The sequence below is a fragment of the Epinephelus fuscoguttatus genome, linkage group LG7 (assembly GCF_011397635.1).
Source record: "Epinephelus fuscoguttatus linkage group LG7, E.fuscoguttatus.final_Chr_v1".
Taxonomy (NCBI): domain Eukaryota; kingdom Metazoa; phylum Chordata; class Actinopteri; order Perciformes; family Serranidae; genus Epinephelus; species Epinephelus fuscoguttatus.
Genome location: NC_064758.1, coordinates 15331616 through 15355444, shown reverse-complemented (window position 1 = coordinate 15355444; position 23829 = coordinate 15331616). Strand labels below are relative to the sequence as shown.

The 23829-nt window shown below is 39.9% G+C and overlaps 1 protein-coding gene across 2 annotated transcripts in view; it reads left to right on the top strand.

Annotated features, from left to right (window-relative positions):
- The window catches only part of nphp4 (nephronophthisis 4), a 228977-nt gene that overhangs the window by 114680 nt on the left and 90468 nt on the right, over positions 1-23829 (top strand). For both annotated transcript variants that reach the window (XM_049581243.1, XM_049581242.1), the window contains 2 exons: positions 4243-4295; positions 22441-22578. In XM_049581243.1, coding sequence (XP_049437200.1) covers positions 4243-4295; positions 22441-22578 — 191 coding nt within the window. The remainder of the gene's footprint in view (positions 1-4242; positions 4296-22440; positions 22579-23829) is intronic.

The window sequence follows — 23829 nt, the reverse complement described above, 5'->3', positions numbered from 1 at the left end:
CCACTGTTCCCTCAGGCTTACAGAGGTCTTGGCAGAATCTTGTTTTAGTATCTGGAATGAAAAGAAACCTTGGAAATCCAGATTTGAGAGGGTTTTGTGTGTTACTCATCCTGCTGAAGTCATAATCCTGCTTTGTGCGACAAACCCCACTTCCCCTGAGTGTAAGTGTACATAATTATAATGTTTTGATGTATTGATTGTATTCTAAAGTCTGACTCCCCACAATTTTTCGAAACTTTATAACCAACTTTGATTCTCCACATTCTCTATGCTTCCTTAAACTTTGTTTATCGTTGTGCCGGTAAATCACAAAGTTTCTAAAGAAATATACCTCGTTGGACTCAATTACAAGACTCCCAGTGACAATGACCTGTTTATCCATTTAAGTGAGATCACTGTAGCAGAACAGCTTTATTGTGTATTTCAAATACATTTTTGTAGCAGCCACTTGTGTCACTATGCATATTGGCTGTTCTTTGCTTTCTATAAGTGCAGTGATTAAGAATGTGAAAATAAACCTGAACCAAGTCTCTGCTTTTTTCCCCCTTCAGATTTTAAGGGGGTTATCAGCGTATGCTACTGAATTTCTCTAACAGAAGCATTTTTATTCCATCTCTCCCAATTAGGCATGACCGTTCCACGATATCCTTCCAAAAATAACTCCTGAACCCCAAGCTTTAAAGAGGCCTCCCACGGAAACAAAGTTCTTATTAAATATTCCACATCCCGCTCACAGCCAAAGATAAATGATGTGCCACTGTCTGCATCTCTTACTGAAGCCCAAACTGCTGATTTGCTCTGTGTCTGTCAGTGAATTGATTAAAAGTGTAGTAAACACTACACACAGCCACTCAATCCCCATGACAGCAGAAAGAACTTGAGTGGACCCCGGTCGTATACTCGATGATTTCCCCACTAATGATGCTGTTAACTTATCTTGGGAGAGAAGAATAGCGTTGATCAGGGCCTACTTCATGGGCGTGTGGAGAAGGCTTTTGGAAAAGTCTATTAATGACATTTTAATCAGTGTTCAAGTGTCCTCAGAGGATCGCCAAAGAAGCCTGAATGATTTGGGCTAGTGTTCAGAAGAGAATGGTATCATGAATCTCTGTCATTCTTTGATTTCAGCGCCTTAATCATCCTTGACTTTGTTTTTGTGTGTGTGGGCGTATGGACATGCCAGTATGTGTGCTGCGTTCTGTTGTAGACAGCTTATTTAGACAAATATGACATTTATAGCCAGTCTGTAGTAGGGCTAGGCAGTACATGAATATTATATCAATATAATGATAATAGATTAGATATCGTCTTAGATTTTAAATGTAGAAATATAAGTGTTGTCTTATCCTGGTTTTATAGGCTGCATTACAGTGAAGTGATGTGATTTTCTGATCTCATCAGACTGTTCTGGCTGTTCTTTTATTTGTCTTTACCCACCAAGTCAATCTATGAATTTATTTGTCACATGAAGTCATATAAAATACAATTCTACTGAAATGTAATCATTATATCCACATTACTGATGACTATATATTAGGACTACACATGACTCAGAATTATGTTAAACAAATCCGGCAAGACATTCAGGGTGACAGTGATGTTCACCTAATATAGTAAACAAGTCAAGGTTAGCCCCCGGAGCTAATGCATGCTAACTACGCTAACACCAGATCTGAAATGTTCAACAACACTATTATAAAAAGCTACAGACTGTATTTTGTGTTTCATTGAGCTGTAAATTCACCACATCTAATCAAGAGGCAGAAGATATTCATCTCAGAGCCTGAACAGGCAAAGCCTCCAGACTGTTGCCTTTGTCTCACTCAGAGTCACCCTGGCTCTGGGTCTGCAGCTGCCTGTACTGGAGAGCAGTGTGAAGGTGATGAGTGCTCTCTCTGCAGCTCAATCTGGGGACCAAAACGACATCCCTCCACAAACATATAAATAGGATTGCTCTACTTGAAGAACCTCTGTCAGCTGAGGGGTCTCCAACCAATGATTTGAATCTTCTGCTTAACCCAGTTAGCAATCAAAAATCTCACTGTGTAAATATTTTGTGACAGCCTCGATAGTCAAACCTTATGCATGTATATCTATTAATGTGGAAAGCTCACAGCACTTTTCAACCTTTGAATCAGTCATTTGATAGAAAGAAACAAGCCACACATAACCTCTTGAAAAGGCTCAGGAAAAACAAGTTTGAACCCAAAAGCATTTCTCTGACACCAGTATGTTACAATAGAAGTCAAAACCAGGCTGGCAGGGAAAATGAGGTAATAAGTAGATCAGGCTGGAGAGCGTTCAAAAGGCAGGCTGGGGGTCATAACAGGTACAACTGAGGCAGGCAGAGAAAATAGCTAGAACGCTAATGCTGCATTCACACTAAATCAGGCATTGCCACAAAATGGCCAGAACTTGCATTCATTTGAATGTGGGTAGTTTGTCTAGGCTGTGGTGGTGGGGCTGCAGGGGTTGAAAGAGTTGAAACAGAATCAGATTTTAGAGAAACGCAACCCAAGCTCATGTGTACTATCCTACAAAGAAGAGAACTTGCTTTGTTTGTTTGTGCGCATGTCTTTTGTGGCAGTAAAGATGCTACAGTAACGATAATCAAAAGGAATTCTACAGAGCTTTTAAGCAAACATAAACAAACTTACCAAAGACAGATACTCAGTTGCAGAGATGGTGAGATTGATTTTCTCAGGTGGTCTCCTCCTCCACTTTCCCACAAATGGGCCATTTAAGGGACACTCCCACACCACTGCACAACCCTGCAGCTAAACACGGCAACACCTGATTTGGTATGAATGCAGCCTGAGGCAGAAGGACAGTAGATGATGTGGCAGGGAATGTATGGAAGTGGGGCGATAAATATGTAACTGGGCTGATGGGCAAGTGAGAACAGGTGTGCAGGTGGGCAGGGGAGGTGATGGTGTATGACTGGAACACAGAATCTGAAATGACAGAAGAGTTAGTGCATGGCATCGTAAAAATGTGAAACCTCTAAGTTAGTCATGATGGACACCGCCATGAGGATGGAGTCCATGCATTTTCATTTATGTAAAATTTAGCTACAGCACCCATAGCTGTTTACATGACCATCACACATCACTTGCTGCTTTAATGATAAATTGGGAGGGGTAAAATATGGAGGCAATCTTGCTGTTTTGACAGAGATGCTCATCAGTGAATTTTAATGATGCATCGTTTTTCCATATTTAAATACATTCTTCCTCAATCCCTGGTGTCTTGTGCACATATAGGTGCTTGTATCCATCTCTTGTACATCTGCTAGTTTGCCCAGCTGTCAGGAAGGCCTCTCATTGATCATGAATTAACAGCCAATTGCATGTCAGTCCAGCTAATGAGGTGAAACACATTCTCCATCGGAGACGTAAAACAGGGAGGAAACGGAAAGCCCTAAAAACAAAATGGCTGCCTGGGGGTTGAGGAGGGGGGAATGCCAGAGCCCATTTTGTGACATAGAGCCAGACCGTTCTGCTCTGTGTCCACTCTGTGTGCATGTAGTCTGAGCAGATGGGAGCTACAGTAAGACACCCCAGGCAACTGAAGCAATTTCCAAAAGGCCAGTCAAGCCCAGCACAGAGAGTGAGAAAGAGTGGGAGAGGAGGACAAAGAGATGCCGGAAAGCCTTTCATTTCAGTATTACCATGGCTACCAACCAAAAACCTCAGGAAGCATTGTTAGACTTTAAACTCAGTATGACATCTAAATCCAACTCTGCCTCCTGATCTGTGTGAAATTGGATAGATTCGTCACTGATTGTAAGTACTTTTGGTATCCCAGCGCTGAGTGGAGTTATTTACTGTGCTGAAGTTATGCAGTACACATTGTCACCATATATTCTTCATACCTCAGGAAGCCACCTGAGTGCAAATCCAATCAACAAGAAAGCAGTCTGCAAAAATGACATCATGCTGTCAACTTCCATTCCCTCTCACAAGCTGATATTCCATTAAATGTCTAAGCACACTGTACAATTAACAGTGCTGGCAGGTACTCAGAGCTTAGGGAAGCATGTTGATAATTGAGCTTGTTAAACACTGAATTGAGCTGTTTGCACATTGCCAAGTGATGTACAGATGTAGACAGCAACAAGAACACATAAAGGGGATAAACGTTACATGTAGTTCATGCTTATTTGTTAGTTTACACTTTACAAGGTGGATATACAGTTTGTTTTTCATCTAAATCTTCTTTTGTTTTGCTTGTGTTTTTCAGCGCAGAAATATATTACACCAGCTTCCCCTCCAGAATCTCCTCAAGGCCCCGGGGTAAGACACCTTGTCACCTACACAACTTAAAGTACTGACTAAACCCTAAGTGCTAAAACAGCTAGAGCTGTGACAAAAGGGCGCCTGGTGTTCCCTTTTTTCACTGAAAGCAAATCTACACCGCAAGCGTTGTAGCTGCTTTTGTACTCATTTTTCTCTCTCTCCTGCTATCAGTGCGTCCATGCAGGATCACCTTTGCTAATCATCTGTCATTTAAAGCTGCATGAAGGGATTTCTGTATGCTTTTTTGGCCACTTAGAGTAGCAGAACAAGCTGAAAATACAACATCTGACATATTAGCATCTTATGAAGTTATAGCTGGCACACAGTAATTTATTTACACATCCAGTACACACAAGATTAACATTCATTTGGAGCTGTGTTTCTGTCCGCTTAATACAGAATTCCCCCTCCTTTTCTTGGTTGTCGTAGATCTGACTACTAAGTAAATGTCTGACTTTCTTGTCCAGCTCATCACTGACTTTGTCTGTCTGTTGTTCTGAGGTTGGCAGGTAGTGTACAGTGGGTTTATCAAAACTTTGTTACCAAAAACAGCAAAACAAGGTTGATGGGAGCAGAGTTTGTGGGACAGAAAACCAAAACAATAAGCTCAAAGAGGCAAAAATGCTCTGCAGAGCTGGGGGAACCACAGAGTCTGCTGATGATTTTCTGTGGCTTCATCATGATCATATCACACATTGTCATTTGATCCCTTGTCAGTATAATAAGTATTGATTAGTGAAGCTCTAAAGCATAGTGCACCCAAAAATGAAAATTCAGGCATTATCTACTCACTAGGGCTGTACCCAAATATTCGGATATTCGAATTTTCGTTATGAAAATTTGGTATTCGATATTTGTTTTTTTATTTACTTTTTTTTTTTTTTAACTTTTTTTTTGTGCTAAATGTAGTCTTTTTGTTGTTGGTAAATGTAGGTTATCAATAAAACTCAAAACTTTTAAATTGCATTGTTAAAAATGTGAAAATATAGTATAGCCTACCAACTGAGCTTGTGCGCACGGCACGCTTGAGCGCATCCGTTTGAGGGTGTGGATCAATGCCAAGTTTTACCACTTTATCGCTATTCCCTCTAACTTGTAGCTGTTTTTTTTCGTTATCTTTTGAATTTAATATGAATTATGGAACCGTTTTTGTCAACGTTTGTTTCCCCTGTTTTGTACAATAAATTTCTTTTGGAGTGTGTGACACAAGTGTGTTTTGAAAACGATTGCAGACTGTCACCTGCTCAACGCATCAGTACCTTCGGATGCCATGACAGTAATAGTTTATAGATTAATAGATTATAATAATAATATCAAAATATCATTTACAGACCGATTTAACAGACGATCACTGCTGCCCGACCCGCAGGTTCATTTGCGGGTCCCGCAGGTTACGGGTCGACCTGCGCATCACTACTCAGCGCAGTCTATAAGGCTGTACACACAACAGTAAGGCTATAGACGTTATATTCTATTCAGGCCGGCAGAACCAGCAGTGCATCGGCTCTACAGTGCACGGCACTGCTGATTAACCATTTTATTGCAGCACGCAGTGTCTGCCAGCAACCAATTACTTGCAGAGGCTTCCTACAACTTGTTTCAGCGGTTCTGATTTAATCAGAAGACAAATTAAACAGGATGACTAGCCAATGTGAAAATCAAAAGAAAGCATAGAATAAAGTACTGAAGGAGACTGTTGTGCCATCACATTTTTTTGTGGTTTGAGAGCAAAGATCCAGTCGCTGCTGTGCAATACTCGGCAATACAATTAAACCCGGAGTCTCGTCCGTAGTGATCCAAGTGTCCTGAAGCCCCGCCATAAAAAGTTGCTTGCGCGTGAGACCAGCGAAAGCACGTGAACACACATGAATGCGGTGCCCATGTCTCACTGTCTCGCGCAAGCACGCACACGTAAGCACGGTTCACAGAGAGGCAGTTAGAGCTACAGGCTACAATGAGGCTAAAAACAGAGTTTAAATAACGTATTTCCAAACATTTTTTTATGTTACTTCAGTGTGACAACTTTGAGCATTCCATTAGTTTTTACTGTCTCTCTTGGATGACATACACTTTTAGTAATGAGAGGATCTTCAAGCATCCCTATATTATATGTATATATAAATTTGTCCGGGTTATGTGAACTGCATATATATTCTAATGCTGACACAGAGAGAAAAAAAAAGGTGTTGTGGAGTGTTGTTCCTGTGGGCTCTGGTGCCTGATGGAGCCAACAACAACCCTGCCCTTAATTAAGGGTTATGTTAACAGTTGAAACGCTAGGGTCTAGGTACCATGTCTGAAAGGTTATTCTTGGTTCCAGAGGCACCATACCTAAAGTGCAGAGGTGGAAAGTAACTAATTACATTTACTCATGTTACTGAATTGAGTAGTTTTTTGTGTAATTTGTAATTTTTAACAAACGAAAATGGTTTTCTCATGTTGCACCAACGTCAAAAGTACTTTCCTTTCCACTGCATAGACAGCCCAGTTTTATAAAAAGACCATCTTACCAGCAGTGAAATACTATATAGTCATTTATCAAGTGAAACCAGCTTTATGTAAATTATAAATTGAATAATCTCTCACCACTGCCAGAGAAAATAGAATTCATATCTTCAGGCTTTGATAACTTTTGAAGAGTATTTTCACATATTTCTTTGCCATTTTATTGACTTAACAGTGAATAGATTCCCCCCAAAAAACAAGCTTTATCTATTAATAATATATAATTTGCTTCCTGGGCGGCTGTGGCTCAGAGGTAGAGTGGGTCGTCCACCAATCAAAAGATCAGCGGTTCGATCCCGGGCTCCTCCAGGCTGCATGTCGAAGTATCTTTGAGCAAGATACTGAACCCCAAATTGCTCCCGATCGCTGTTCCATCGGTGTGTGAGTGTGTTAAAACCAAGTAGCAGGTGACACCTTGTATGGTAGCCTCGGCTACCAGTGTATGAATGTGTGTGTTAATGGGTGAACGTGACTCGTAGTGTAAAAAGCGCTTTGAGTGGTCACTAGATGAGTATGGCACTATACAAATGCAGGTCCATTTATCATTCCTCAGCTGCAGCTTTATTTACAGCTGTTATTCATTATTGCATAAAAGCAAGAATTAAATTTAAATTGCTCAGTAGATCCACATTTTGATCCTTTCACTATGGTTCTCTAGAAATAATGTGTTCAGAGCTTTAGGCTCTTGGTAAAGCTGCAAATGTCTCACCTCATGTTCAGTTGTAAATTAAAAATGTAAATACTTCACAGTGTGAAGTAGGTATCTGAAAAAAGTTCCTTTGTGTTTCACAATATAGGCTTCATATATTGCTTGTGTGTGCTATTAAATGTTCAGAATCAATAAATACTGTGGATCAGAGAAATAAAGAAAAGATAAAGGCTGCATACACATAGAAGAATTTTTGTTCCAGACAGTGATCCTGAATTAGTGATGAAACGTTTCTTTTCTTCTGCTTTACCACTGAGAGAAAAAAACATGAAAGTGTGCAAATGCTGCCTGGCTCTTGCCTGTACTTAATGATATGAATGGATCCAGTTAGCAGCTGACCTGGAGTGATTCCTGGCTGGATGACAGGATCAGGAAGCCCCTCTAGCAGTTCCCTCTACATGGATGCAGCTCCCCTTCCGCGCTCTTTAGACAAAGCTCATAAATCTTGACTAACCCACAGTCATGCTGTGTCTGGTTTGTCGACAGAAACTGCAGGTCAAGCGTGTATGCGTTTTTAGTAAAAATGTCAGGAATAATACATTATCTGTCCCAGATCTCTCGGCAATAATGTGATTAGGAGGCATAATTGGCATCGTTTAATCTTTTGACTCACCTGTATGAAATTTCAGAAAGATTGTCTATCAAAATATCCTGCAGCCAGAGTTTTACTGATTATGTATGCAGCTGGCTTGGCAAAGGAAAAATGGAAGTGTGTGGGTGTGTGTCTGTTGAAAATGTTATTCTTGGTGAAAGACAACAAGATATCTATGTGTGTCAATCACGGAACAGTTAAATCAGCACAGAAACCTGGGAAATAGGAGCGGCACTGATGATGATAATCACGCCTAGTTGCATTAAATCAGATTAAATGTCACATTAGCATCAGTGTATGTTGGAGGCTTTCCGCAGGCAACTGATATAGCACTGATCAATCCTACAATAACTATGTCATAAATTTAACTGCACCATAATCATCCACCCATCGCATCTGAGGTGGGCGACGATGACTGACTCACATCCCGTTCTTAATAAAATACCAACATCAACCATATGTACCAGCAGTGTGTGTTGCTGTGTGTGTATTTTGTGTGTCTGTTCATCCTGACTAAGCTAAGCTACCGTTACCATCATCCTTCAGCCTGAGCGGAGGTTCCGGTGGAGGCTGGGAGTTGTGATGGATGCTGCTTTCTCAGTATGAGGCCAGGGACACACACACACACACACACACACACACACACACACACACACACACACTAACATCGTGCCACAGAGCGGAGGAGGAGAGAGATCAGGTCTGTTACAGTGTCAGCTCTCTGGGCCAATATGAGCCACAGTCTGTATCGTTGACTCATTTTTAAATTGAACCAACAGGGGCTGGGAGCTGTGGGAGCGCAGCACCCATGAACTCTACAAATCGACCCTCATTTTGATTAAGCAGCAAAGGCGGTGGAAGCCTGCAAGTGGGCAGCTCCCTGTGGCTAACAAGAGACGACTGTGGTCATACTGGGCAGCTCTTTGGGGATGACATTAGAGAATGGTGGTGCTTAGCTGGATATACCGCTGTGCATGTACAGGGTCTGTTTTCACCTCTTAATTCCCAAAACATCTGGTGTATCAAACAAGCAGAATTACTTTAAAACAAAAATATGTTATTTTCAGTGTGTGCTGCTTGAATGATCCAACGAGTTTTTCCATTGCCAAGGAGTCGATGTTTATATAATATTTCCAAGGTTTAAGGGTTAACGTTCAGCCATATATTCCCAAAAGGAACACGCAATTAACTTTGTACCAAAGGTGAAGCACAAGTTGTAAGACAGGAAGGAAAACGTTTATCTAAAGTGTGAATATTGCAAAAACAGTGACCGCAAGAAGCAATTACAGCATAATGACACATTGAATTCAAAGAGATCATCATTAGGTGACCTTACTGAGAGCAATTGGAATGGAGCCACAAGTAAATGAAGTCTGGAAACTGACTCATTATTAGCCATGGTAGGCCACTGGTCACACCAGACCGCGATAGGGCTCTGGCTATCAGTAAGGGTGAGTCTTATAAGATTGTGCTATTTCTTTGTTCAAAAGTTGCTTGCGTTGAAACTGCACTAACTATTTTTTTTATACAAATATCATTAAGAGGAGCAGTGTGTAGGATTTTGTGGCATGCAGCGGTGAGGATTGCAGATTGCAACCAGCTCAAACTTCTCCTATATGCCAAATGTGAACTCCCAGGTTAGGATTCCTTCAGTGTTCATTGGTGTCAGCAGATTTTTACTTGGAGCTGAATAATTCACAGAGGTCTTGTAATTTCTAAAACAAACAGACCAGGTGATTTAAACCGGTAAAACACTGAATAGAGCAGTTTCATGTAAAAAAAGATCTGTGTTTCTCTAATACTGTTTAACATGCTGGAGATTGGCTGCTAGCCCAGCACCTGCTAATGTGTAATCGTCTTTATTCTCTGATGACTTAAGATTCAGGCATGAAGGAGGTTTTTACCAGCAGCCAAATTATCTGTGAAGGTCTTTTCCTCTCCAAAACAAATCTGGTGATTTACATTGGTAAGAACACGGAATTAAGCATTTTCACTATATTAAGTATATATAATATATTTCATTATATTATATTCCATTTCTGCCAATAAATAAAATAAAATCCCCCTAAATCCTACAGTACATGCTGAAACTTTAATTGAGGATTTTTTTAGCCTATGTCAGATCACTGTTTTGGTTTTCCAGCCTGCAAAACCAGCTCTTATCCATCTGATTTCCAGCCACAGTAAAAAAAAAAAAAAAAAAAAAAAAAAAAGGTGGTGACTACCTGGCGAAGTGTGTGAAATATCCAGCAGCTATAGAGCTAGAATTTGGTAGAATTGAACCCAAGCAAAAATGATAGTTGTCTATTAGTAAATACAACTGTAAGTGACTGCTAATGTTGCTCTGTCTGCCAAATGTGTAAATAGACATAGATTAGCTAACGTGCGTTAAGGAGTTACAGATGTTTCCAGAATGTTGCTCTGCTCTCAAGTGGCCAAAAAATGAATAACAGCGGCTTTAAGTCCAAAGCAGATGTATCTGATAATATGATCATCTAGAATATACTCATACTGAGAAAATAGGGGTGTAAAGCAGCAGCCATTAGCGCCCTAGCTGTTCAGTGTGCACAGCATAGACATCCATCTGATGGCTATCCAGGATTCTGCATAAAGAATCGCAACAGAAAACACTGTGTGAAGACATGCCACTGCTGTTGGCAGTCACCCTACAATTCATCACGACTCTAGTGTTGCTGCAAAATTCACAAATAGTCTCTGTGTCTCTCCCTGTCTGTCTGTCTCCTACTCTTTTAAAGATACTGTTATAAAAATACACTTGTTTCAATCCTAAAATGATTTCGCCTGTTCGACACAAAAAAAAAAAAAAAAAAAATCTCTCCTCTTCAACATGACTGTCAAGTGCTGATTAATCAATGGCATCCTGCTCTGAAATGGCTCTGTAAACAAGCTGTACGCTCCGGCTCTGTCTGTAGGCATTGTTGGATCTGACAACTTTCTCTCGCTTGCATAAATTATTGATCCTTGACACTCTCGGTTTGCCGCGGTGCAGAATGCTAAGGATCTTGTGGTATTTATAGCCAACATTTGGGAGAGCAGCTGAGTTTGTTTGCCTGTGTTGATGATGATTCCTCGCACCGGGCTGCGGTCATGTTTCAGGGTCATGCTCATGTTCTGTCGACCCAGGTGGTCTTGTAGTCCGTGGGCCGGAGGTGAGGCCGTGTTTCAGTTTGTTGCTGGCAGAGGGCTATTTGGCAGCTGGCACTGACTCACTCAGACCTCATTTATACAGCTCTCGTTTATGCAGAGGTACTTAGTGCCTTGTATAATTTTTTTCTTCTCAAAAGAATAGGATTCAAGATTTCTGAGAAGTATTTATTGACTGTTTTAGTAGCCTGTAAAAGCATCCTGATAACATGAGCTCAACATTCTGGTCGCTCTCTGTATCAGTCTCTCCAAACACTTTTCAGAAATTAAAATCCATTCGGGGCCAATCTGGGATCCACACCGAAGTTGACAATGTAAGCAGCCAGTCAGTTAAAGTTGATGACTATAAATGCAGGCCGCAATGTACAGATCAGTAACGGCGGCTCATGAAGCAATAAGCACTAACTCCGATGTTAGCAGAGTAAACACAACAATAACCAAAGTTATTGCAGAAATAAAGTCAATAACAACAATTAAACAAGAACAAGAGTATGGATTTGTGGAGTTTCTCAGAGGAAAAGATGTTTTTAACCATTCTTTGGACTGGATTTGGCAAAAACTTCATTCATCAACTGGCTCCATTGGTGATGAAGAAAATGTTTTTCAATGTTTTGTTATGCTGATTGGCTGAAGGAGTTTGTCTGTCAAGTGATATATAGATTTCAGCTATATAAACATTCATGTTGTGTTGAAGCATGAATAGTTATCTCTGAAATTACAATGCATTTCTGTTCATGCAGATGTTTGCCTTACGATAATCACACTCTAGGTTACAGCTCAACCCCTTACTGCTACATGAGCGATTACTGGAGGGGGAGAACCTCATGTCAATTTGCTGCTTCACATTCAGTAGCTGTAAATGAGTTCAAACTACATATTTGGCGTAGTTATGCCAGTGTGGGGGCTTTTTATTCCAATTTTTGGTAAATCTAAATGGAAACCAAAGTCTTACATTTGAAGGCTGCCAGATCATTTGGAACACTGAGATTATAGTTAACGGATTCACAAGATGAGGAGGTGTAATTGCACCTCTGTGTGTGTAATATGAAAGAGCAAATCATTCAGTTAATTTTGATACCTGATCTCAAATTTAAACGTGACTGTGCATGCTGATTTTATGCTCTATGCCTTCTAATTTGTGCTATTAGAATTTTGTAGCAGTGACCTCGATGTCAAGTGGGGGTCAGGTTAGTACGTGTTAACAAAGATAAATTATAACTTTGTGAAGATTATATATTTTTGTTGAAAGTGCCAGAGAGGTAATTTTTAGGCTTACCAATAGTAGCGAAAGGACATTGAAGTATTTGCTGTGATCATTTGATTAGTACAAAAAAAATGGCGATCATAGTTGTTATGGTGACGACACACAGGACTGTAAATTGTATCACATTTATTAGTTTGTGAATGCCATTTTGGCCCCATTTTTTTAATTTAACAGTAAAAAACAACCACACACCAACCCAAGTTTCTCTCTTTCACCAAACTAAAATTAATGGTAGCTTAATTGTCTTGTTAACAAAGACACTTTATTCAAACTTGGCAGAAACAACAAACTGAAACTCAAGAAAAACATCTTGGTTAGTCTTATGAGTCATCTAATTAGTCCATTGTTCCAAAAAACTAAATATCTGGTTTGGTTGGGGAAAAAAAACTTAATTAACCAATTTAAATGTGAAAATCTGCTGATATATGCACGCTGTTTATTCCAGCTGTCTCTTAGCTCCACTCAGCAGCAGCTCTCACTCCTTCGGGGGCAGCTTAAGTATATTGTGTTTCAACAAACTTGCAGTTATTGTCAACAAAATTAACCGAGAGTTACGGTAATATTTTTAAAGGAAATGGACTGTTTATTTAAAAAAGTACTACTTAACTGTTTATTTGATCATTAATGCTCAGCCTAACCTCAGTGAGTTCACAACTTGCTACAAGTCGATTTGTTTATATGGAAATTCATACGAAAGCTCGCCTGCTGCAACAGTTGCAATGGCAGTGGTACACATAAAATGGCCACTGCTCTGACCATCCTGCTACATTGATTTGATTGTGAGTGTTTGTGCTACTCTCATTCTATTTCCATGGTTCGTACTTAATTTCATCAAGAGGTACCTTGAAGAATGACAGCACAGCAGAGACCTAATTACTGTTAATAAGATAAACATTTATGCCATCTGAATACTTACAGAAAAGACTGACACATAAGCCCTGTTACAAAGAAAGAGAGAGCATACACATTCATACATACAGATACACCATATATAAATTAACGATTGACATATTTCTTGTAAGGCCAGAACTTGAGCTGAATGATTAATATGGAAATTGAAATTTGAAAAAGTGTCATTTGCAAAACTCACATAATGAACAGTGTCTTAACAAGCTGTAGCAAGTGACAGTTGATTTCATCTGCTATAATGGTGACTGTCAGCTGCAAATTTACTGGGCTGTAGTTCATTAACATTAAATCTGTGAGTTGGCGAGATCTAAAAACACTGGTTTGATTCGGTTAGTATGCATGCCAGTGTCATTGAGGGAAAAAACTTTGATGTGTGAAGAATAATTAGGGGAGGGCTGTGTCTCTCTGTTCATAAAAGACCTAAGGATGATTTATGATTCACTTCTTACAAAACATCTTTTTTAACATTTCATTTAGGCCACAATTATAGAAAATAATTACAATTTAAATCACAGTATTGTTCAGAGATATCTGATATTGCCCTCAAAGTGTTAAACTCTAGCCAACACACTGATATAAGCAGGTACTGACAGATTACCATTTCAGGTACATATCACTAATGTTTAATTTTCGAAAACCTGCAGTATATGTTTAAATGGTTGGTTGCCATGTTTCTATCATCTGTGTTTGCTCCATTTGCTTTTATTGTCTTGATATTGATTACAGATTTATTTCAGTTCCTCACATATTTCTTGTGGCATTTCGCTCAGTCCTGCACATCCTCACCTTTCATTTTCTCGCCTCACGCTCACACACAATTATTGCTCACCCTTACTCGCATCCAACCATCATTCTTCACACTCTGACTTGGTGCTAGCCCTTTCTCATGCATCTCTAATATTTTCCTCTTTGTGTGCTTGACCCTTCCACCTTTTGTTCTCGATATTTCATTCTGTAATCTCTCCATCTTTTTCACTGGATCTCCTTCTTGATCCTCCTCCCTTTCACACACCACACCTGCCTCTCACTTGTCTTTCTTTAAGGCACATGATGAGCTTGACTCCATGTCACCTTCTTCTCTCACTCTCACATCCACGCTGTCCATCCAGGAAGCGGCCAAATGGTCATTCATGAAGATCTTTGTCAAACACACATTAAAACACACCTCACACAGAGAAGAAAGAAGTGACAAGGTAACAAAAACATTACATGCAGACGCATATAATACCTTGGACTCTTCTACACACACACACACACACACACACACACACACACACACACACACACACACACACACATGCGGGTCACATGAAGCCAGAATGTGAACAGATGATCTGCTTGGCTGTCAGGGCAAACAGGCTGAGTTCAGAACATTGGCAGCCACAGCAATGCCACTACTAATTGCCTCTGTGTATTCTTTTGGTGTGTGCGTGTGTGTGTGTGTGAGAGAAAGAGAGATCCTCACACGCAGAGTGTGTGTGGTGTCTTTCACACCCTCTGTGTGCAGGACATGGTGACTCAATGTTAGATCACATGCATGCGTGTGTGTGTGTAGAATGTGATTTGGCTTTGGAATACTTATGAGGACTGACTTGTTACAGCCCACTGGTCTTGACATTTTAGGACATTTTAGGACATTTTGACCAATCCTAACAGCCAGAACAGCACATTTTAGGGTTACTCCTACACCTAGCATTGTAAGCGAGCAAACTGTGGAGTGGCCAACAGTTTCTCATGAAGATATCCACCCTGAAATCATGTGGAAGTCAGACCACTCAAAAATCAGTGACATTTAACATGTACCATATTAATTTTGAAGTGAACCCTAAAACTGTTTTGTCAGTCTTTAAACATTCAAAAGAGAGTATGGAAAGGTGGCTGTAAAATGTTACTGAAGGTGAACAACAGCAGCTGTTCAGCTTGGATTTAATTAGTTAAAATGGATTCCAATAAAGCCCAACAATACTAGATATTATAAGTCTTGTAATCCCCCAGGCGATGGGCCAGATGTTGGGCATGACACAGGAATAGAAAATACTAAACTAAACGACAGGATTTGAAGCAGATTCTGAGAGTTTAAATATTCAACAGATTTTCTTTTTAACATAAATACATAGCATAAACAAACATTCTTGATATGTTGACGAAAACCTGCCGGAGGGTCTGTCATTACAAGCTCAAGCTGTGCAGCCAGACATTACTCATACCCACACAGCCTTTATTTTTTAATTCTAGTGGACATCCCATGTTTCCAAGCAGACCAAATTTTCGGGGTGATTTTGGGGGGAATGTGCATAAAATGATTCCCAAGATATCTAGAATATTTCCATTTGATGGAATGGTGCAGTCATCAAAAACATGCAGTCTGCTGTTTGAATATTTCACTCAAAGTAAACATCATATATCTTCAATGGAGATTTGGAACAAGCTGATACAGAATATATACGACGCTGTCAGACAGTGTGGGATGAGATGATTTTTCCAAACTTAGAGCTGCTTAAAGGAATGCTTCACCCCCAAAATGACCATTTCTATATCAATTACACATCCCATTTTACATTGAATTCATGAAGAGAACTTTGTTTTTCTTGTGTGCCTCTATGGTGAACAAAGAATCCATAAACAGAGAAATTTCTTGATTAATTGAAGTAAAGAAGGACAGTGTTTAACAGCAGCAAAACTATATCAAACTCAACTGCAGTATAATCCAAGTTTCATTTATCCAGTTGTATGCTCAGTTCTTCACAAACACTCGCATTTTGGCTAAAACATTACTATTTAAAACACTATCACAAAAACGGTCTCAGGCACGAACAAGTAGAGTACTTGTACAACTCTGTGGTATGCATGAGCAAAGTTCGAACCCATGTGCGCTACTTGAATGTGTGTGTTTTAAACAGTAGCGTTTCAGCAAAAATGCATATGTTTGGGAAGTGCTGAGCATACAACTGGATAAATGAGACGTGGGCCATTCTGTACGAGTTGTATGAGAGTTGGTAAACAGGTGTTTTCATAAAGTTTTCCTGTTGTTAAACACAGCTGCCTATGACAAGAAATGACTAGAAATGTTCTCAGTTTTTGGATTCTTCGTTCACTCTTGAGGCATGCAGTAAACCTGTTTTCTTCACAAATTCAACATAACACAAGGTGAGTAATTGATCAAATGATTATTTTGTGGGTCTGTTCCTTTAAAGGAGGACCATGCCCATTTTCAAAATTTATAAACCTTATTTTCATGGTCTAAGAGAGTCACAAAAGTATTCGTGAGCATGAACAGCTCTCTTGCAAATACAAAAACAAGAGTGCTAAAACTCATATTTGTTATGTCGTCAAGTATAAAGTGTGGAGCTGCTGGGGGAAGATGTTACTGATGACACTGAGAGCACCCAGGGGACTCTTCTGAGTATATGGGTACATTTTCTGTGTCACTGCAGAAGAATAAAGCTCATTTGGGTATAAAAAAAGCAAACAAACACTGTGGGTCCACAAATCAGTCACCCATATGGAGCACCTCCAGACTCAAATCTTTTTTTTTAAAGATTATTTTTGGGGCATTTTTGTTGCCTTTATAGATAGGACAGCTATGGTGAAAGAGGGGTGGATGACATGGGTCAGAAACGAACCTGAGCCACTGCAAAGGTCCCAGCCTATATGAGGTGCACACTCTACCAGGTGAGCTCGAGGTTGCCTCAGCCTTGATTCTTGAAGAAATCACAAGTTTAAGACTTACTTCTCTGGTTTCTGGCTTTGAGAGAGAGTAGCTCATGTTCACAAATATTGATTTAACTTTCCTAGGCCATGGAAAAAAACTGTGATTCTTAATTTAGGTCGTGCTCCCTTTTAAAAGAAAATTAATAAGGGGCTTTGTATGTAGATGTAAAATAGTATATTATAGATTGGTGATAGGTTGCCTGTATCCATTTTTACAGGTACCTACAATGCAGGATTACTATTGTTGCTATGGATACAACTGTTATTAATGCATCTTTGCCGTTAAACAACATATTTGTGTTACCTAAGCTGGAAACAGGTCATAAACAGTATCTGTCTCTGGTGTTTCTCAAGCTCGGAGTTACAGTGCAGTCACACTCTGAATGTTTCCATATGCTCCATACATTTAGTGTTTCATCATGACATGTGTCACAGTAGCGCATCGAGCCTACACAGTCTGATTGCCTCCTTTTTTGTTTGATATGGAAGAAGAGGTTTGGGGTGAATGGGAATGTCTGTTTGATCCATTTCAAGGCTCAAGGGAATTAATGTAAATCAATGTAATGTCCTCACAGGCATAGCAGAGTCATGGAGCGTATACTGTATGTGTGTCCAACAGATCACTGGGTGAAGGAACATCTTCTTTTTTACTGCTCAATATAGTTCAATGCTGTATCTTTATTGTCTCCCAGAGAGCCAGTTGTTTCGACCACAGCAGATTCAATAGCACTCGCAAACTGTTAGATGAGACCAAATGAAAGAAAGATTCAAGATACAGAGAAATATTAGCCCCAAGTAGTCAAATGATACTGTTCTCAACATTGTAGCTTTGTTTCAGTGTTACTTAAGATACTCCGATTAGCCCAAATTTAAAATACTCAAATCAGTGTTCTATTGCTGATTGATTTAACATGTAACACAGTGCAAACCTGCCCATATTTCCGTGTAAAGAAAATTAAGTACTTTACTGTAAGCAGTGTGTTTTATATTGTTAGTTTTCACAATCACATGGTGCCTGAATTATTGGCTGCAACAGAAAAAGATCACCCTGTTCTTCCAAGCTAGATGCCTCAGATCAGGCCTGTTTGGTGAAATTAAATTCTGGTTACATTGGTGAAACATTTCCCAATGGATAGGAACAAATATTGGGAATTTTATCTAATTAGTACTTAACCAAAGTATTGCAGCCTTTACTATTCAAATTATTAACCCATCACTCCCATTTGGGATAAAATCCTGCAGCTATGAATAGAAAGTAGGAAAGTCTAGGGAACATTTGGTTAGTCATGTTCATCAGTTCAGATAAGACATTCCCATGATTTAAAGGTCAAATTAAGTTTCTTTCAAAAGCTGTCTGGGCTCACACTTGGGGACAAAGTGAAGAGCTCAGATTCCCTGAAGGAACTCTGAGCAGAACTGCTGCTCTTTTGCGTAGAGAGTTGATAGATGTGGTAAAGGCATCTGATCAGGATTCCTCCCAGATGCTTCCCTGTGGACATCCATCTGGGAGGAAAACTCAGAGCAGACTCATGCCAGAGGTGTAATATATCCTGTCGAGCCAGGGAAAGCCACAGGATCCCCCAGGAGGATCTGGAGTTGGCCAGGAAAAGGAGGAATAAGCTGCTCAACTTACTTTGTCACTTCTGCTAATCGAAACCAGATTAACAGCAGAAAACTGTTAAGATTAGAGGAATTCCAGTTGAATTTCTTGTTTAAATGTACTTGTGATTCTGGTCATTATATGTCAAATTTGCAGCAAGCATTTGATCACAAGTACACATCCTGCTTTGTGAAGCCATGACATGTAAGTGATAATATTTGACAAGGTGCCTGAATGAACCAAAGTTGGATCATGGTATCCAAAAAAGAACACCAAAGAATTCTGGATTGAAATAACATTTACAGTGTTTTTACAAAGACCTTCAACTATTGAAAGGAGGTGGAATTACATGAGCTATAATGATGCACAGGTACATTCAGTATATCCAGTACAAGTCACCACGCCTCTGCTCTGAGTTTCTCTTTTTAACAGTTTACTTTCACTCATTCATTCCAGTTTGTTGCTTTCCAATCCAATTGCTATTATTTCTTTCTGTGTTAAGCTACCATCAATGAAACTCAACACCTCCTGCACAGACCTTTTACTGTACAAGCCTTCCAGCAGTTCAGAGGCTATAATACCTCTCTTTCTAGGAAGGCTTTTTATATGAAATGCCAAAAAAGAAGGGCAAAGACAAATTTGTGATTGAGAACAGTGTTTACAATAATAAGAGGAACTCAAAGCATGAGGTACAGGGTTCCTGCAGGTACTTAAAAAGTCTTCAGGGGCATTGTATTCATTAATCTAAAAATAGGGCCTTAAATGGTATTAAAATGTCTTAAATCAATCTTTCCAAAGCCTTACAAATGCTAAGATATGGTAAGTAGGATTTAATTAATTGCTTTTTTCTGACACTGTTAACATCTTTTTTTTCTTAGATAATTAACAGAATTCCTCCCACATTAACATCATACGGATAGGATAGAGGAACCAGCAACAGTCATATTTTGTTTTTCACCAGGATGCTCAGAGCAGAGGATCCACCGTCTGCTAGTTAGCTGTCACTGTACCCTGGGCATGGCATGGCATGAGGTTGTGCAAATTCAATGAAAACTGTCCATTTAACCTAGATTTTGGTGCCTGGGAGCAATCAGTACAAGGCAATGCATATGAGGCTCAGTGTATCTTATGCAAAATGTTTTTCAAACTCTGCAAGATGGGAATCAAAGCAGAGGAATTCCCCATGCAGAGTGAGGAACACAAAATCACCAAGAAAACCCATCAACAAATGCCAAGTATTTCCAAGTTCTGTTCTACCCTTATCTCTGCTATGCGATGAAAAAGTGATGTTTTATGTTCCATTAAACATTTGGCCAAAATTTTCTGTAACCCTACATAATTGATGACAGGCCTTTTGTTTTGTCTTCCCTATGGCTTAATGTAAAATAATCCAAAATTTTATTCTGAGTGATATTAAAAAATCTTAAAATGTAATCTCTAGGACCCCTGGATATAAGTAATGATGTGAAAATATCCATTACATTGATTTTATTTAGACTGTAGGTAAATGAAGAGGAAGTGTCGAGTTTATATTAACAGCGAACACCATTAATAGCTGATTAAAATGGCAGCAGATCTGAAAACAGGAAGCCTTCTTCATAAATTATGAAAAAGTATGCTCATAGAACAGGGAAAATTCTAAATACATGCTGTCTCTAATCTAAGCCTATTTGCAAACTCAACAAGTCCTCCCAAATTAAAATACTGTTTGCCCAGGCCTCCTAGAACAACAGAAACAATCTGACAACCTAACAGCAGGACATCATTTGTCTGTGCTGTAGAAACTATTACAAATCACTGTTGGAAAAAATAAATATGTTTAATGATGTGACAACGCTATGATTAAAACTGTTACGTTAATGGTAAGGGGCACTGGTTGTCATGGTTACAATAATAAATTTGTGGTTAACAATCATGGTAATGCCTTTAAAAACAATGTTGAATGACTGTTTGAAAAGGGAAATGAACAGTGGTTTCTTACATTTAAGTCTGATGTGTTATCGATGCAGCCATCCACCCTAACTCCATGGACATGGACCTTTCTCTCTATAATAACGTCACCTTATGTCCTTGTTGGCTCCTTTCATATGTGTCCTGTAATGTAGTGGCTGTAATATTGCACACTGAGTTTGAACAACTGTAAAGTCTGGGCTAAGCAAAATCATGTATTTCTTTCTAAACACATCATACGTGTTGGAAATACTTGTGTAAAATGTGAAAAGACTGGGAACTGTTTAGTACTGCATCGTATTGCATTATTGTTAGGACTCGTAGCATCAGTGTTGTTTCGTTCACCCCCTGTCTAAGTGTTGAGTTTGCTATGTACCATGAACTCTTTTGGCTCTTTTAGTCGAATAAATACATGAATAATGTAATGACATTAACACCAGCAACATAGCTGTCACTAATGTACCTTCCAGTCTTTGAGTCTGAATCGGCGACCCAACCTGCCGGCCGGTACTGCTCTCCGCTGTGGGTGTGTGCTTGATGCTAACATTAGTTGCTATTAGCTGCTAAGCAAGAGGCTATTGCCACACAGTGGGTCTCTGGTTTTTTGGTCCTGGGGAGTGTGTGCTGTGCTACTGTAGACTGTGTGTGCTGCTGAGTTAGCTGCGTTTGAGAATCTGTTGCTGTGGAGCGGCAGTCATTCTTTTGCTCAGTGTGTGTGCTGTGCTACTATAGAGTTTTTTTGCTACTGAGTTAGATGCTAACAAGAGTCTGTCACTGTGCGTCAGATCGTTCTGCAGCTCTGAGGGGCATGTATGCTTTGTTTTACTGAGTTAGGCCCCAGTTACACAGAAAGCTTTTTGCAGGTTGTAAAATACGAAACCAGGCAACCACCCCATCACCTCTCACCACTCAAGGAGTTCACAGTGCTCCAGCAAAAATGGCAGGCGCTTCGAGCGCAGAAACACAAGGATCTTGGCAGCACAAAAACAACAAGCAAAAAGCTTAATTCTCATTAAAAACAATTACAAAAAGCTGCCTTCAGCTGCTAAAATGCTTTCTGTGTAACTGGGGCATCAGCTGCTAACAACAGTCAGTCAGACAGTCTGTTGCAGTGGTTCATTCTGCATTTCAGCTTCAGCGGACACGCCCCCCGGCGACTCAAAGCAGAGGATACTGTTTGTATTTTCCGCAATTTGGAAACCCAATTTTATATCCTTGGCAATTTTTTTAATTACTCAAATTTGGATAGGTGGTTAATAACACATTTTTCTGTGGTGTGACAAACTCATAACACATATTATTTTTGCTTTAGCCGCACTTTACCTTTTTGGATCATATTTTACTCCACATAAAAATAAAAATAATTACTCCATTGTTGGTAGTGATTGATATATCTGATTACCTCCTTTGTATTACCCTTAAGACAACCATAAGGACCAACAGCACCCTTCACATTATTAGCTACATTCTCTTTTGTTTTCAGTCAAAGTCTTCAGAAGCAAGAAGGGAGCAGACAAACAGTTTACAATTCGACCTGCTGGGGGATGACAGTGCTGAAAGATCGTGGGTGGAGAAGCGGGTGGAGTGAGAAGGGCTTATAAGTGCCATAGTAGTGTAATAGTCTGTTGTTGTCATCTGAGACAGCACATGTGTCTCTCTGGCATAAAGTATATTCCTGAGCCCTGTTATTCATAATCATAATAATAACAGTGAATCATTTGCATTGTTTCTCTGCAGCTCTCACTGTCTCAGCTGGCAGCTACTTCACGCTACCCAACCATCAGCCACTCCAGCTCGGCGTTACCATGGCAACAGTCGTTTCCTTCTCTGCTCCATCCTTCCCCGTTGGCATCGGCCCACCAGCTGTCACATGTCGTAAGATTTCCACCCCCGTACGCTCACACACACACACACACGCACACGCACACACACACACACACACACACACACACACACTCACACTCACATGCACACACACAGACAGCCTTGTACTCACACACATTCAAAAGGGAGGCGTAGGTGCGTTTACACACAAGGTTCAAACACAGCAACATTTAAACACACGACATAGCCTGTATGAATCCCCAAGGACATGCAGACAGTCACTCACTAGAGTTCAAATACACACTCACCTTTAGAGCACACAAGGATACAGGTGAATAACACTGAATGCAAACAGAACTTTTGTTTGTTTACATGAAAACTCCACAGGGCACATTCAATATGGTAAATTTTTGCTTTATATCTAAATTACATCTTACCTATTTTGTGTTTGGCCGTGCTTCATATTATCATTATGCGACCATCCATCCATACATTTTCTGCTGCGTGTGTGTCATGGTGGTAGTGAGCTTTACAAGTAGCCCAGATGTCCTTCTCCCAAGATATCTCCTGTGGTATCCCAAGATGTTTCCAGATCAAATGGCAGTGATGATGCGAGGTATGCATCCTGCGTCCTTGACACATTAAAATTTGAAAAGACACAGTAAACTCACTGATGATGCATCTAGGAGACAAACACTATTAATTCCCCCAATAATGCCAAAGTCTGAACAACAAATGAGTGTTGAAATCATAAAGGCAGTGAGATCACTTGAGTTTACTTATTTTGAAAATCTTTGTCATGTCACAGAAACCACTGAGAGTGAAACTTGAGTTTTGGATGTCATTATCATGCTGTCGGTGATGTGTCGCTGTTTCCGCTGCGGTGACCCGCGCAGATCTGACACATGGCTGCCCGCCCGCTTGCCCTCATCCCCAGCACTTTGAAGCTCTGTGCACCACTGCTGCCTGGCTTAAAAGGCGACGGTGTCTGAGCGGTTGCACGGCATGAAGGTCAGGCACTGCTGGTAGACGATAACCATATATTTTTTGGTTCATAAAATGCACCCACATTCACAAATATGTTGGGTATTACTGCAGACATTGCTGTAACCTTATTACATGTCACATGTCAACATCTGTGACAGCAGATGCTGTGTTCGCTCTTGTCGATGATGACCCGATGATGCTTTTTGGAGCAGCGGATGCACTGTATTTTTTCCCCTGATAATACCACATGGTAATAATGTGATCGTGCAACTGATTGATACTGTGTTGACTCATGTCATGTCATGATGATTTACC